Source organism: Bos indicus x Bos taurus, chromosome 8 (assembly GCF_003369695.1).
Source record: "Bos indicus x Bos taurus breed Angus x Brahman F1 hybrid chromosome 8, Bos_hybrid_MaternalHap_v2.0, whole genome shotgun sequence".
Lineage (NCBI taxonomy): Eukaryota > Metazoa > Chordata > Mammalia > Artiodactyla > Bovidae > Bos > Bos indicus x Bos taurus.
In genome coordinates, this window is record NC_040083.1 from 70,386,855 (window position 1) to 70,403,023 (window position 16,169).

General features: G+C 52.4%; 1 protein-coding gene across 1 annotated transcript in view; it reads right to left on the minus strand.

Moving 5' to 3' along the window:
- Positions 1–212: 212 nt before the first annotated feature.
- LOXL2 (lysyl oxidase like 2) overlaps positions 213–16,169 on the minus strand; it is a 113,638-nt gene continuing 97,681 nt past the window's right edge. The window contains exons 11-14 of the mRNA XM_027549925.1: positions 8,524–8,639; positions 7,235–7,371; positions 1,958–2,069; positions 213–1,187 (exon numbers count right to left, since the gene is read on the minus strand). Coding sequence (XP_027405726.1) covers positions 1,108–1,187; positions 1,958–2,069; positions 7,235–7,371; positions 8,524–8,639 — 445 coding nt within the window. The 3' untranslated portion in view covers positions 213–1,107. The remainder of the gene's footprint in view (positions 1,188–1,957; positions 2,070–7,234; positions 7,372–8,523; positions 8,640–16,169) is intronic.

Sequence of the window (16,169 nt, forward strand, 5' to 3'; positions counted from 1 at the left end):
AGCCTGGTGGGCTACAGTCCATGGCATCGTGAAAGAGTCACACACAACTTAGCGACTAAACACCAACCTGTAGCCAATGCCAGACAGGAGGTGTCTGGAACCCACGTCCCTACAAGAGAGAACCTGTAAGGGTGTGCAGCTCTCTGGCTGTGACTGGGGAAAGGAGCCCTGTGGCTTAGGGGCTGCACGCAGAGGCCCAAATGAAACACACCTGCAGGTCATAAATCTTTTATTCGTAGTTTCAAGTATGTGTAAGTGTCCGTGATGACACATGGCGATCGGTGAGCGTCCTCCTCACCCAGAACCCTGGTTCTAGCACCGTTGAATCAATTACCCACAGAATTAGAAGGACAGACAGAGGCGTCACTTACACAGGTGGGCTGCTTTTTCTTTTGAGCTGTACGTTCAAAGGCCCAGATACCCGATATGAAATGCCACTAAATTACTTTGTGTTTCAAAGTCTGTGAAAATAGAATATAATTATAGTATCTTGAAAAATAGGAGGACACAGGGGTGTAGGTGTCTGGGGGCAAGAGAAGCACCATCTCTGAGCTCACTGGATCAGAAGACAGGTGGCAGCATTACTTATATGTGTGAATAGAATAAACAGAGTAGAGGCAGGTCATTTAATTGGAAGAGAAGTCTAGATATTCAAGTTGGCTGGAAACAACCTAAGAGGAGGAGAAGTGGGATCCAGCCTGGCCTCCTTGGGCTGCTAACCCACGTTGCCAACATGTAACTTGAGAAGAAAATGGCCCCATGTTATCTGTGGTGAGCCGGGCAGGTGATGAGGCTTGGAGTGGACCACGCCTTGGACGGGACAAGCAGCTGACCACCTGTGTGCCCGTGGTCCCAGCCAGGATGGCTCTTAGTTGGCGCTGGTCCCCACCGCCCCGTGGACGAGCCCCAGCCCCGGAGGCTGTCCCAGGCTGCAGGTGTCAGGAACATGCCTTCCTCGCCTTCCTCCTGAGCTTGGCCGAGGGCTGCAGGGGGTCGAGATGGGCAGGGCCGGGCTGGATGAGGGGGAGCAGGGTGATATCCGGTCAGACTGCAGTTCTTGGGGGAGATGCCCGTGGCCTGAAGGCAGGAGATGACCATGTTGCCACTTTACCGCTTGGAGACCTGGTTATTTATGAGTCCACTGAAGTGCTCAAACTTTTTTTCCGTCTCTTCACTGAAGGAACCACCTGGGGAAACGGGCATCAGAGAGACAATGTTGGGCAAACCAGATGCACAGGTCTCCCCCCGCAGAGCTGGAGCCACCCCATCCTCCCCAGGCGGCCTGCAGGGCCACCTGTGTGTGATGCCAGCAGGGCAGTGACAGGTGCTGGCCATCTGTAGGGCCAGGCTCACGTCAGCTGCCCTGGCAGAGTCGGCTGAAGGAGTGACTTAATCTAATGCCGTTAGTTTTCGCCTCCACCGAGAGCAAGGCCATCACCTTGCCAGTGGAGGAGAAAGCCCAGCCTCCCTTTTCGGAATCCAGGTTGTATAATGCAGGGAAATGCTTCTTCACTGGTGGCCAGAAGCCACAGGGGCGGCTAGAGCTCGACAGGAAAATGACACACAGAGCCCACAAATTGCCGACGCCCACATTTTTGCGGTCTCACGCATAATGAGGTGGTGGCCTCAGCTTCGCCAGCCCTTAAATAGCTTTGGGGTCTGTGCTGGGCCGGCCCATTTCTGTCCCATTCTCTTGCCTCAGCCAAAGCTGGCCGTGAAAACTCCGTCTTCATCCAGGCCTATGTGTTCACCATATCCTTCCCGTGTGTGGAAACGTGAGACTGGCCCCCCTCCCCAAGGTCTTTACCCAACTTAGGAAGGCGCTCTGTTTCCTGGAGAAAGTGGGGCAGCTCCCGCCTGTCTCCTGGAGGTGGGTTGAGGAGTGGGAGGACCTGGCTGGCCTGAGGAGGGGCAGCCCTGGGGGCACAGTGCTCCCCAGCAGGCCCCGAGGCCTTACCTATGTGACAGTTGTACATCCAGATGCGGTGGCCATCATACCGGGTCCTGCACTTCATGATGTTGTTGGTGTAGTCAGACTCCGCCACCTCGTAGTTGGGATTGATGACAACCTGGGGGAGAGTCAGTTCAGAGGGGATCCTGCCTCGGCTACCCTTCATCGTAGGCCCGGCTGCGATGCTGAGACCAGGCCTGCCTCCAGAGCCAGGCTGAGCTCACGAGACAGAGCAAAGCATGGCCGGTGTTGTGTTCTCAGAGCAGAGGGGAGGGTGTAGGACTGGCCAGAGGTGAGGCCAGGGAGGCAGAGGGGAGACCTGGAGGAGACCTCCATGCACCTCACACACACACCCACATACTCCTATCAAGAGTGAGCCTTCAGAGGTGGGCAAGGGATAGTTACTGAGTTTGGGATGGACATGTATACACTTAAAATGGATAACCAACAAGGACCTATTGTACAGCACAGGGAACTCTGCTCAATGGTATGTGGCAGCCTGGCTGGGAGGGCGGTTTGCGGGTGAATGGATACATGTATATGTTTGGTTGAGTCCCTTCGCTGTTCAGCTGAAACTATCACAACACTGTTTGCTAACTGGCTATACTCCAGTACAAGGAGGGCAGGACAACCCTCTCTAGTATTCTTGCCTGGAGAATCCCCGTGGTCACAGGAGCCTAGCGGGCTACAGTCCGTGGGGTCGCAAAGAGTCAGACACGACTGAGCAACTAACCACAGCACAGCACATACCCCAGTACAGAATAAAAAGCTTTTTTTTTTTTTTTTAAAAGACTGTTAATCACTCAGTCATGTCCGACTCTTTGTGACCCCATGGATTGAAGCCCACCAGGTTCCTCTGTCCATGGGATTCTCCAGGCAAAAATACTGGAGTAGGGAGCCATTTCCTTTCCAAGGGGATTTTCCCAACCCGGGCATGCCTTCAAAAAGGGGTTACCCTCTCCTGGTGCCAGAGAGGTTTGAGGTTAGTAGAGAAGCAGGAGCTGAGGCCCGGGGTGGCCATGAAACAGCTGCTAAAAGAGCCAGAAGGGAGCCAGGGAGTGGGACTGGCTGGGAGGGCATGGGGACCAGGACTGGATGCTGTGGGGAGTCAGAGGGGGGCTGCCCTGGGTGCTGCAGATGACACTGCTCCTGGCAGCACGGCATTAGACACAGCCCTTCTGTTCTCTGGGTCCGGGTTTGCTCTAGGGGGTCCCCAGGCCCTTTCTACTCACCAGGGCAGGTTTCCCCCTTGTACCCCCTGCCTCTGCATCATCCCAGGTAAGAGGGTGGCACCCAGAGGAGCAGGAGCAGGAGGGACCACTCTTTTGAGGGGGCTTCTGGGATTCGTCAGTCCTAAAGGAGATCAGTCAGTCCTAAAGGAGATCAGTCAGTCAGTCCAAAAGGAGATCAAACCAGTCAGTCCTAAAGGAGATCAACCCTGAATATTCATTGGAAGGACTGATGCTGAAGTTGAAGCTCCAATACTTTGGCCACCTGACTCAAAGGGCTGACTCATTAGAAAAGACCTTGAAGGCAGGAGGAGAAGGGGATGACAGAGGATGAGATGGTTGGATGGCATCACCAAATCAATGGACATGAACTTGGGCAAACTCCAGGAGATAGTGAGGCACTGGGAGGCCTGGCATGCTACAGTTCATTGGGTCGCAAAGGGTTGGACACAACTTAGCAACTGAACAACAAAAACACCTGGGAGCAGACAGAAAAGGGATATTTAGTGGTGAGGAGCCCAGAGGAGGAACTGAAGGAATGGGAAAGTGAGGAGACAGAAGCTGGGCCTGGGGCTGTGGGCGAAAGTGCAGAGGACACAGATGAGGCTTTCCCTGAGGGTCCTGCCACATCTGAAGGGCTGAGACCCCAAGGAGGCAAGGGGGACAGGGCCACCCATGGTCAGTATGATGGGGGAGGGACAGCCTGCTCGTTAAGGTGCATTCTATAGGCTTGGGGCCTTCAGGACCTCTTCCTCCAGGACTGAGAGTCAGACCATAAAGAGGATAGAAGGCTGAGAATTGATGCCTTTGAACTGTGGTACTGGAGAAGACTCTTGAGAGTCCCTTGGACAGCAAGGGGATAAAACCAGTCAGTCCTAAAGGAAATCAACCCTGAATATTCATTCGAAGGACTGATGCTGAAGCTGAAGCTCCAATACCTTGGCCACCAGATGCAAAGAACCAACTCACTGGAAAAGCCCCTGATGCTGGGAAAGATTGAGGACAGGAGAAAGGGATGACAGAGGATGAGATGGTTGGATGGCATCACCAACTCAATGGACATGAGTTTGAGCAAACTCTGGGAGATAGTGAAGGACAGGGAAGCCTGGTGTGCTGCAGTCCATGGGGTCAGAGAGTCGGACATGACTTAGTGACTAAACAGTAACAAGAGTCACCCTTTAGCAAGCTGGCTGGGCCTACCAGAGCTACTACGGGAAACAGGTCAGTGGGGGCTCCAGCCCTGAGTCCTAGCCCGTGCAGACCATTCTGGGGGCTCTAGGTTATGCCCCATGGTGACCATCTCTCTAGGTAAGGCTGGAAAATGTCCTGCTCTGGGGTGGCCTTACTTTGATGTTTTCTGCCTGACAACCTTAGTTGTGCCATGTACCAGCCCATGCGTGGCTCATAGCCCAGGACAGACAAACCCCCTGCACCAAGACCCAGGCAGCCTTTGCTCACAGATAGTCACGCCCAGCATGGGTCCCTGCAGGGTGACCGGGAGGGCAGTGGGGACTATTAGGGCCCATTTGACCCACTCGGGTGCAAGGGTGAGAGCTGAAATGAATGGTTTCCACAATCCCATCAGACTCATATGTAGGGTCCTCAGTCTCTTGGGGATCTGTGGGCAGTGGCTTTAGTTCCTTAGACGAGACCTGCTGTGGTTTACAACAGCCAACATGTGGAAGCAACCTAAGAGTCCATCAACAGATGAAGGGGTAAAGATATGATGTGTATATATGTATACACACAATGGAATGCTCAGCCAGAAAAAAAAATGAAATTTTGCCATTTGCAATAACACAGATGGACTTGAGGGTATTATGCTTAGTGGAATAAGTCAGAGAAAGAAAAATACTGCATATTATCACGTATATATGCAATCTAAAAAACACAACAAACTAGTGAATGTAACAAAAAAAACGAGAGTTTGAGTGAATTCCGGGAGATGGTGATGAACAGGGAGGCCTGGCGTGCTGTGATCCATAGGGTCGCAAAGAGTCGGACACGACTGAGCGACCGAACTGAACTGAACTGAACAAAAAAGAAGCAGACTCACAGATATAGAGCGTAAGCTAGTGGTCACCAGTGGGGAGAGGCAAGACAGGCGTACAAACTTCTGTGTATGAAATAAACTGTGAGGATATACTACTGCAAGCACAGAGAATTAAGCCAATGTTTTCTAATAACTATCAATGGGGTACAATCTAGAAAACTTTTGAATTGCTATGTTGGACACCTGAAACTAATACTGTAAATCAATTATACCTCAATTTTTAAAAAACTTAAGAAAAACACACAAACAAAATAAAGTGACAGTGGCAGCTTTGTGTTGAAAAACAAAAAAGATCTGCTGTGGATCCAGGAAATGGTGGAAATTAGGGATCTACTAACTCTGGAACCCTGCCTCTGAGCCTCTGTGCACTGGCCTCTTGGGCTGGAACGCCACCCGCTCCGCAACCCAGCTTTCTCCTGTTCCTGCAGCGTTGCCGGGGCCTGCACGTGGGTCCACATGGGAATGGAGAGGGCCAGTACTCCCAGGCCAGGACTCTTTCGAGTCTAAAGCTCCACGTCCATCCCAAGGGAAGATGACCTGGCCTTGCTGGCTGTGAAGTGCGGGTAATGATAATGCCCATCCCTGGGGATTACATGAGACCATGGGCCCACAGGGTATGGCCAGGGTCTGGCCTACCACTGATCTTCAGTGTACAAGTACCTGCGTGCTCAGTCATGTCTGTCTCTTTGTGACCTCCTGGACTGTACCCCTCCAGGCTTCCCTGTCCATGGGATTCTCCAAACAAGAATATTGGAGTGGGTTGCCATTTCCTACTCCAGGGGATCTTCCCAACCCAGGGATTGAACCCACATCTCTTGCATCTCTTGCATTGGCAGGCAGATTCTTTACCACTGGGCCATCTGGGAAGGTTTTAATGAGTCACAGTTATTAAACAGACATTATCAAAATACATGACGCTACACGTTCCCCTTGCAAAGGGATAGCAGACCTCAAACATAAACTGAAGTATGTGTACAGAGACATGGATATCCGATTCTTTAAATAAAGAGCACTCTGCTCTTTGCTTGGGCCTCTCCAAGTCTGCGGTTCTGGGCTTGTGGGTGGAAAAGTGCTTGGCTGTCTGATTACCAGTCTCTGAAACTGACCAGGGAAACCTTCAGAGCCCCTCTGTGGTCACTTCCCTGCAGGTGTTGGTTCCTCCCAGGATTTTCTATAAGGTGGGGACCGTGGCCAGGCCCTGGGCTGGCTGAATGCCCTCCTAGGAAAGCTTTCAAGACAAAATGACACATTTCTGGTCACCCAAGGATCTAGCTTGAAAGCAAGATGGGTGGGGATGTGGGAAAAATAAGGTGAAGTCTCCGCAGGCAGGAGTGCGCCTGTGTGCCTGAAGGGGAGACGCTGGGGATACAGTGACCCTGGGTTCCCCCACCAGTCTGGGCCCTGGCTGGGGCCTGCAGCTATTTGCAGGAAGGTGGGAGGCCAATGCGTCTTAGTTCCTGTCTCAGGGTGGCCCTTCCCCTAGACAGAGTACGTAGAAGCCCTGGGAAGTCGCTGCACAAACAGTCACTGGACAGGCTGTCTCTAGTACCTAACAATCTACCATTATAGGTTTATTTCTTTGCATTGAACATTGCCCCCTCTGCAGATCCTCTTCTATGAGGCAAACATTTCTGGGAGAGGCAAGTCACAGACATTTGTGAGTGAATGGCTCTTTACGTGATTGCTTTTAGCCCTGACAGCACAGGCCAAGATAGCCTGAGGGAGGGCACTGGGAGAAGCCAGGGTGGAGGTGCAAGTACAGCTCCAGAGACACAAGAAGTGTAGGCCGCCTTAGAGTCTGCACAGATTCCTGGCCTGAGGACCAAATCTGGCCTGCAGATGCCCTTTGATTTGCAAATACCAGGTGCAGGACTCTGTGCCCTTTTAGACAGCCCGGCCTCCATGCCTGGGCACCATCAGCAGGAGGCTGCCTACCCATTTGCTCAGGCAGAGACCCCTCCTCCCATCAGCGGGGGGCCTGGAGCCCCTTACGCGCCTCACCTGGAACAGGTAGTCTCCAGGAGGCACGTCGGTGATGTCGACCCACTGGCAGTCGATGTCATGACGGTACATGTCCCAGCAGCCCATGGTGATGCCCTGCTCACCAAAGTTGGCGCACTCGTAACTCTTCTGGATGTCTGCATGTGGAGACAGAGGGAAGCCCAGTCACCAGGCACCCACGGTCCCTCCACCGTGCTCCCCACGAAGGCCCCCAAGCAGCCTGCTAAGCAGAGGCGCATCTCCAGACCCCACCTTCAGCATCTCTCCCTTCTCCAGGCCCACAGCCTTGGCTGCCTCTGGACTCGGCAGCCCATCCCTGCTCTGCTCTGCTTTTGGTAGAATCCCCCCCTCAATTCCCTATCCACATCCCACTGCATCCTCCTCCATGAAGCCCTCCTGGGCCACTCTGGCCCACCCTGGCCTTTCTGAGGAATATCAGCCTGGGAATGAAGCATGCGCTATTCTGGGTAAGTTATGGTGTTTATTGTTGACCCTGAGGTGGGGTCATCTGGTCTCCCCGAGGGCATCCGTTCTTGGATGTGGTCTTGGTCTGACCCATCTCTCTGACCCGTCCTGGGTCAGCCCCTTGTGTGGCACAGAGTGGGTGCTCAAAACCCATCTGCTGGGTGATTTCATGACATGCCAGAGGCCACATCAACCACTGACATTTAGCACCCATTTACTGAGAGCCTGCCGAGTCTGGGCGCTACTCTTAAGTCCCAGCTGCCCTGAGAAGAGTCATTTGTCTCCTCTTGAGAGAGCTCGGTCAGGCCAGGATGGCAGGGGCGCCCACAGTGGTCACCGTGCAGGTATGGAAGTGACTGGGGGTGTGGGTGGGGTGCTGCCTCTGCCTGGGGCAGTCAAGAGAGTCTGGGAACCTCAAAGTGGGGCTTTGAGCTTGAACTGGAAGGTAAGAACCTGTGGGGCTTGTGTATCTGTGTTGGACACAGAGAGAAAGTGTGGCAGCCAGAGCGGGAGGGGACTGCGTGTCAGGTTCAAGGGTTTGAGCCTCACAGGGGAGACCCACCAGTGGACGCACTGGATCCACCAGTGCCTGTCAGCATGACTCTGGGGACCCAGGTGCCTTTATAGCCAGGCCTTGCCCACCCTATCCCTCCAGCCCCAGATGGCAGTCATGAGGTCTCCAGTGAGGAAGGTCCTGTGAGGAGTCAGCAGGGGCCAGGGTGACACAGAGTCCCGAGCCAGGCCTGGGATCCTGGCCGAATGAGCACGCGCGGGAGCATCTGAGTCCCTCAGAATCTCCCTGGCCCGCCCTGTCCCCCGAATACCTCCTTCACATTCTGTGTCCTCCAAGCAGAAGCTAGCTTTGTGGCCCTCTGCCACCTTGGTGCCATTGAGGTTCAGCAGGTCGTAGTGGGTGAACACCTCCATGCTGTGGTAATGCCTGGGGGCGAGAGGGAGGTCTGGATGTCAGTTTCTGGAAGGATTGCCACCTGCAAGCGATGGCCCAGCTGGCCATTCCCCTCTGGGGACATCTCGAGCAGAGCAGTGTGGTCCAAAGTGGTGGTGGAGGGAGAAAAGTGTGCAGTGGACAGGGCATTATGAGATGGGGGATGGGACAGAAGTGGAATCGTGGCGCTTCCATGGGCTCCGGAGGGGGACAACCCACTACCTTCCCGAGCCTCAGTTTTTTCATCTGCTAAATGGGAATAATCATGTAACGGATGGGGTGCAATGGGAATTAATCAGATAAACTGATGAACAGGGGGCTCAGCATCAATAAGCTCAATAAATTAGGATATATTTAGTAAAAGGATGTAGCACCCTCCAGAGACCTAAAGTGGCTGTCACAGCTCATTCATACCTGGGCACTTTCTGCAGATGAATGCAAGTCACTCTTCGATGTCTTTCAGTTCAGTTCAGTTCAGTCGGACACGACTCTTTGCGACCCCATGAATCGCAGCACGCCAGGTCTCCCTGTCCATCACCAACTCCCGGAGTTCACTCAAACTCACGTCCATTGAGTCGGTGATACCATCCAGCCATCTCATCCTCTGTCATCCCCTTCTCCTCCTGCCCCCAATCCCTCCCAGCATCAGAGTCTTTCCCAACGAGTCAACTCTACGAATGAGGTGGCCAAAGTACTGGAGTTTCAGCTTTAGCATCATTCCTTCCAAAGAACACCCAGGGCTGATCTCCTTTAGAATGGACTGGTTGGATCTCCTTGCAGCCCAAGGGACTCTCGGGAGTCTTCTCCAACACCACAGTTCAAAAGCATCAATTCTTCAGCACTCAGCTTTCTTCACAGTCCAACTCTCACATCCATACATGACCACTGGAAAAACCATAGCCTTGACTAGACGAACTTTGTTGGCAAAGTAATGTCTCTGCTTTTGAATATGCTATCTAGGTTGGTCATAACTTTTCTTCCAAGGAGTAAGCATCTTTTAATTTCGTGGCTGCAATCACCATCTGCAGTGATTTTGGAGCCCCCAAAAATAAAGTCTGACACTGTTTCCACTGTTTCTTTAGAAAACGTTTAAAGTGGGAGTATGGTCGGGAGGGAGACAGAATGAAGAGGGGAAGAAAGGGTGGGAAGAGCAGGCGCTGATGAGCAGGGAACACATGTGTCCCAAACTAGGTGATGGAGGCAGAAACTTGTGCTCCTGGCATCAAGAAAATTTTTTTTAAAAAGAGGGGGAAAAAGGGGCTTTGAGACCCCGTGGGAGGGAGAGGGTGACCGGCACATCCTCTAGAAGGGAGCAGAGAAGGAAGAGAGATTGTGCACCCCCGTGGCTCTTGCCCCGGATGAACATTTACCTAAGAGGGTCCCATCTCATCCCTCGGGAAGAATTGAGAACAGATGCAGGTTCTTGGAAAGGCCTGTGTTTGGTGCAGAGTAACATGGGAAACATGGCTTCCGAGAGGCCTTCCTGAGGGGCTTGGTGCCAGGCCCATCCTAAGCTGCTACATGTCTCATCACAAGTGGCTGCAAGTATTCGCACTCGCTCGTCTGTCATTCCAGCAACATTTGGAAAATGGGAGAAGGCACCAGGTGCCAAGGTTTGGGGAACAGAATCACGAGTTTTGTTTCCCTGTGACCTGAGTTCCCTCCGCAGGAAAGAGGGAATGATAGCATGACCCCTGTCAGGGGTTCTGTAAAGATGAACTAGGAGACGGACTTCCCTGGTTGAGTCCAGAGGCTAAGACTCCACCTTCCAATGCAGGGGGTGTAGGTTCAGTCCCTGGTCAGAAAGCTAAGATCCCACAGGCCTCGCGGCCAAAAAACCAAAACATAAAACAGAAGCAATATGGTAACAAATTCAATAAAGACTTTAAAAAAATAAATAAAAGTAAACTATTAACAGGAAAGAAAACATGGATTAGAAGTCACAGAAATGCCTAACACGGGGCTTGAGACAGAGGAACACTCAGTACCTGTCCACCCTCTCCTTACCACTGCTACTCCCCTGAGTGATGGAGTCCTGCTTTATTACTATCAACACCGCTACCATTGCTACGACTGTGTGTATTAGTCACTCAGTCGTGTCTGACTCTTTTCGACCCTATGGACTGTAGCCTGCCAGGCCTCTGTCCATGGGATTCTCCAGGCCAGAATACCGGAGAGGGTTGCCATTCCCTTCTCCAGGGGACCCATTGCTATGATTATTTCCTGGCCGACAGCAGCTTCCTCGCCGCCCCCCACCACCCCACCCCCAGCCTTAGGTGTTTGCCCTCAGGCTGTCTCGGCTGGATGGGAACAGGAGAGGACAGAGAGAAGAGGAAAATTAAAAGGACAACTTTTCAGAGAGGAAATGAGAGGCCCTTTCCCCTTCTTCCTGCATTGGGCTGGTGCTATAAATAACGTCAGAAGTTCCTAACTTGGGCTTTTCCCAGGTCACTTGGGTTCCTGGGTAAAAGGATGCTGAGCCAGGGACCCATGGGGAACAGTTACAAGGATGCATTCTGTGGCAGTTGAAGGAATGACTTTGAAAGAGTCTATTTTGGCTTCTTGAAGGAGCAAGATGGGACACAAGGTCTGACTCACTGCCTAAAACATGTCTACCTCTTTCAGAGAGGGGTTTATGTTGCTATGTTTACTGGCTGGAAAGACTGAAGAGGAATAGGTTTATGTTCCGCTGTCTAAACAAAATGCAGACGGAGCCCACAGACAGACTCTTGTAAGGCTGACCTTCTCCTGCTGCCCATGCTTCCTGCAGACTTGATTTAAGAGTCTTCTCCGACTCTTCGTTTTTTCCCCTGTGGACACAGGGAGGGAAGCAGCTGGCTGGAGACTCATGATGCTAGCTAGCTGTGGTCCGGGAGCCTCTGTGTTTTACTGCTGGGGCGTGTGTGGACATCACCTCCCGGGCCACCTCTCCTCCCAGCGGGCTGGTTGGAAAGCCCAGGGGCACCCACCCTTCACCACCCACACTCACACCCCAGGAGATTCAGATCGAGGCTGCTGGGAAGGAGGGAGGAAGCATCTGTTGATCCAGGGACATTTTCTCATTTCAGGCTGAGCGTCCTAATCTTCAGAGGTCTAAGAGGTAGCCTGATCTATGGGATAAAGACAGGGAAACACCGGTTTGCAGAGATTCAGGAAGTCTAGGCAGGAGAGAACACCGGACACTAGCTCACTGGAGGCCGGCGGAGGTCGTTGCAACTTGGCGGAGAGGAGGGGTGATCTTCCACCGTGAGACTAGAGAGCGAGGTACACTAAGGCACGGCACCAGCCGAGGTACAGGGCTCTGGGTGGACACGCGGATGACAGACAAAGACAGTCCAGAACCAGAAGTGAGGTTTGGGTATGTTCTTTGTTACCCTAGGTCATCTCGGGCCCGGATAAGACTTTCCGTCTGAGCATCAGCGCATGTTACAGAGATGCTTCACTCTTCTTCCTTTCTCATACCAGCCATGTGTCTCCCGGTGCCTCCAGGTTGGCCAGTCCTGACTGGCGTTCAGGTGTGGGTCAGAAGATGCTCCCATTCCCATTTCAGAGAACGTAGGGGCGTGTTCCAACCTCAGGAGGTGCTGCCACAAAAGGGCAGGAGCCCTGCTGCTCGCTCGGCCTTGCCCTTCCCCACCTGCTAGGCAGTCCTCGGGTGGAACAAAGCCCTCCCGGATGGGATGAAGGCCTCAATTTGGCTCACTGAGGCCGCACGGAATCTGCAGGGCTTTGACCCAAAACATGGGCTGCTCTGCACATGGTGGCAGGGGTGGGGGGTGGGATGAACGAAGTCCCGCCTTTTGTAGCCGGGCCACCCGTGTGGGGGGGTGATGAACGAAGTCCCGCCTTTTGTAGCCGGGCCACCCGTGATCAGAGGGTCTGGCACCTGTGTTGGATATCCGTCTCCCTGCATCTCCAGCTCCCAGTTCCCCTCCAGGGCTTTCCTGAGGTAGGGGGCAAGGCAGGATGCTGCACCCTGGGACACAGCGGGGGCTGAGAACCAGGAGCGGCAAGGCTGCTCTGTGACATCATGTGCCATGTGAGCAGTGTGGCCCACTAGCTGGGGCGCAAGAAGCAGGAAGGGGACCCCCATCAGGATCATCAGTCAAGAGCCATGGTGATGAGAGAGAATGGCTCAGAGCATTTCCCTTTAGGCTGGCTCGTGAGGAGGCTCTGAGACGGCTCAGTCTCTGAGCGTCGCCTTGTGTGTGCCTGCTCAGTTGCTAAGTTGTGTCCAACTCTTTGTGACCCTATGAACTGTAGCCTGCTAGGCTTCTCTGTCCATGGGATGTCCAGGCAAGAACACTGGAGTGGATTGCCATTTCCTTCTCCAGGGGATCTTCCTGACCCAGGGATCAAGCCCACGTTTCCTGCATTTCCTGCACTGGCAGGCGGGTTCTTTACGGCTTTGCCACCTGGAAGCCCCTGTGGTGTTTCATCTTAGCACTTTCAAAGACTATATCTCTGTTCCTCATCATAGCATCAGCTAAATTGGGAGTGACCATTTTGCAGACTCAGGCTAACTTGAGCCAGAGTTCTCAACTTTGACTTCACAGATGGGCTTTAGCATCTGTAAATCTGCTGAAACAGGGTGTAAAATCCAGAAATAATTTTTTTGAGTGGAGGATGGGTCAGTTCTCATCATGCTTCCAAAGGGGCCCAACAGAGAGATTCAGGGCCAGGAGTCCTGTTGAAAGTCCTCCCACAGGTCCTGGAGAAGCTCCCCTGGAGCTCTGGAGGCCAGGCGTGGGGAGTTTCTTACACTCCCTGGGGTCTTGTGGTCAGAGGTTCTCAGCCACAGTCCAGGAGGGCAAGGCTGAAGGGACATATGCTTAGCCAGTGTGATCTTTCCCACCCATTCCTTCCAAACCGTTGACTGCAACATCTTGTAAACAAAGAAAGGAAATAGACCACAGGAAAAGCAGGGTTTGGGGCGGGGAGGTCAGGGTGGCTTGGAGCTCCGGCTCAGAAGAAACACTTCCATGAGGTCACCATGTGTATTCTTAGAGAAGAAACCATTTCTTGGAGAGCAAGCCTATGTCACAGGGAGAGCCCTACCGTGTGATGTCTGGGTGGAGCACCATATATGGGGCAGAGACTCAATTACCTTCTACTTATAGATCCAAAGGGCAGCGCTTCCACCATGTATTCTCGGAAGGAAATCAGGCACCCATACGTCAGGGCTTTAATTTTACTCTCTGACTCCCTCCCTGCAGAAGACCTCCATGCTTCTATATAAAGACCCAAACTTCTTTGGCTAATTAGGACTTTCAGGACATACCAAGAGTAATTGCAGTTGACCTTTGAACAACGCAGAGGTTAGGGGCACTGACCTCCGAGCAGTTGAAACTCCAAGAACTGTTATCTCAGCCTCAGAAACAAAGGAGCTCAGAAATGACTCACCCGAGGGCAGGAAACTGAAACTGCCTGGATAGAATCCGGACACAAGCAGCCCTAATTCTTTTGATTCCACGTATTGTGATCTCTAATCGAACACAAACTTTTCCCCACACTGAGTTAATTTAAAAGCTATAAAATGAAAATATGTAGAGGTACTACGTTAATTGGAAAAGAAAAATTCATGTATAAAGGGACCCACGCATTTCAAATCTGTGTTGTTCAAGGGTCAACTACACAAAGGAATATTAGCACCCCCAAGTTCTATCACAGTCCTTTCTTTCTTTTTTTTTTTGATACAGACCATTTTTGACCAGATTATTAAATCTATTACAATAATGCTTCTGTCTTATGTTTTGGTTTTCTGGCCATGAGGCATGTAGGGTCTTAGCTCCCTGACCAGGAGCTAAGAACCTGCAACCCCTGCACTGGAAGGTGAAGTCTTCACCACTGGGCCACCAGGGAAGTTCAAATTGTCCTTTCTTTTGAAATGGAGTGAACAACTCTATCCCTAAACAGTTTCAAATGTGACTAGGCCATAAATTATGACATGAAAAAGCAGCCCAACAGGTTTGTGATGAAGACTAGGGGAAAGACAGGAAAGGGTTAGTTGCTCAGTCATGTCTGACTCTTTGCGACCCCATGGACTGTAACCCACCAGGCTCCTCTGTGCATGGGACTCTCCAGACAAGAATACTGGAGTAGGTTGCCATTGCCGTCTCCAGGCGATCTTCCCGACCCAGGAATGGAACCCAGGTCTCCTGCATCACAGGCTGATTTTTTTACTGTCTGAGCCACCAGAGGAGCCCTTCTGAAGACTGGGGGAGGTACCAGGAAGGGCACATACTGGGAGTCAGGCAGGCCCCAGTTAGGACCCCCATTCCCCAACTTCATCCTGGACAAGTCATGTGAATGCAGAGCCACGGCTTCCTGATTCAGAATAAGGAGGGTACCCTGCCTGGTACCTTTTTCTACCAACTCTAGTTCTTGTGTCCCTAACAGTGATCATCACACTTCAGAGCTGGAAGGACCTAGAGGTCAGCCAGACTGGGGCCTCTCAGACTGATGGCACACAATCCCTTGGGGACCTGTTAACATGCAGATTCTTACGCAACTGTCAATCTCCCAAGGGCCCTGGATTTGACACTGACTGCAGATGCTGCCAGCCCTCGTGGGGACCTGATGCAAAACTCTTGTAGGGATGGGAATTTAAGCACAGCGACCCTGCACTCCCGCTGGGTCAAAGTCTGTGGTCCCTCGGGGAAGGGGTGGGAAGGTGGCTGCCATGTTGAATGGCAGGGGCCTCCCTCTGTTCGTTTTCAAAACTGTTCACTCTGTTCCCTCTACCCACCCAGCTCAGGTCAGAGCAGCAAAATGAGAGCCAGCAGCAACAGACAGAGGGTTCTGGATTAGGGTGGGAATCAAGCAAAGGAACAAAAGGAAGGAGGTTGGGGAGCACAGGGAGATGAATGGCAAGGCTTCTGTTGGCTCCAGCTTGGGCTGGCTCTGGGGCTGTGCTCTGCTCTCATCCAGGAATTTATATAGCACTGGGAACAAGCCACAGACTGAGGGTGGGAAGGGACAGTGGAGGTCCCAGCTGACGTGGCCCAGATGGCCTGACATCATGCAGCTGGTTAGAGGCATGGCTGGGTTGAGAGACCAGGTCTCATGACTCCTGGGCCTAGAACTTGTGTCTCCACACTCACCATCTTCCTAGAGACGTCCAACATGTAGAGCATACTGGTCTTTAAAATAACCCACATGCCACAAGTAGAGAGACTGCATGCCACAACTAGAGAAGCCTGGGCACCACAACGCAGACCCAGTACAGCCAAAAATAAAGATAAAGTAGACTAGACTAAAATAAAATATATTTCTACATGAACTCAGCATCCAACACCTGCAGCACCCCAAGCTCCCTGCAGAGCACATATGTGCTGAGAACACACCTGACACCATTGACTGAGGTCAATGGAGGGGCACTGGGTTCTCAATGAAGTTTGTTTCTGAGGTGTCAGGGGCAAGAAAGAGAGCAGGCTTGGAGAGGGTGAGGTGGGCCAGGGCCTCTGGGAGGGGAGAACGCTGTCTGCAAATGTAAAGGAGCCCTCCAGCTAGGGGGAGCCCTGC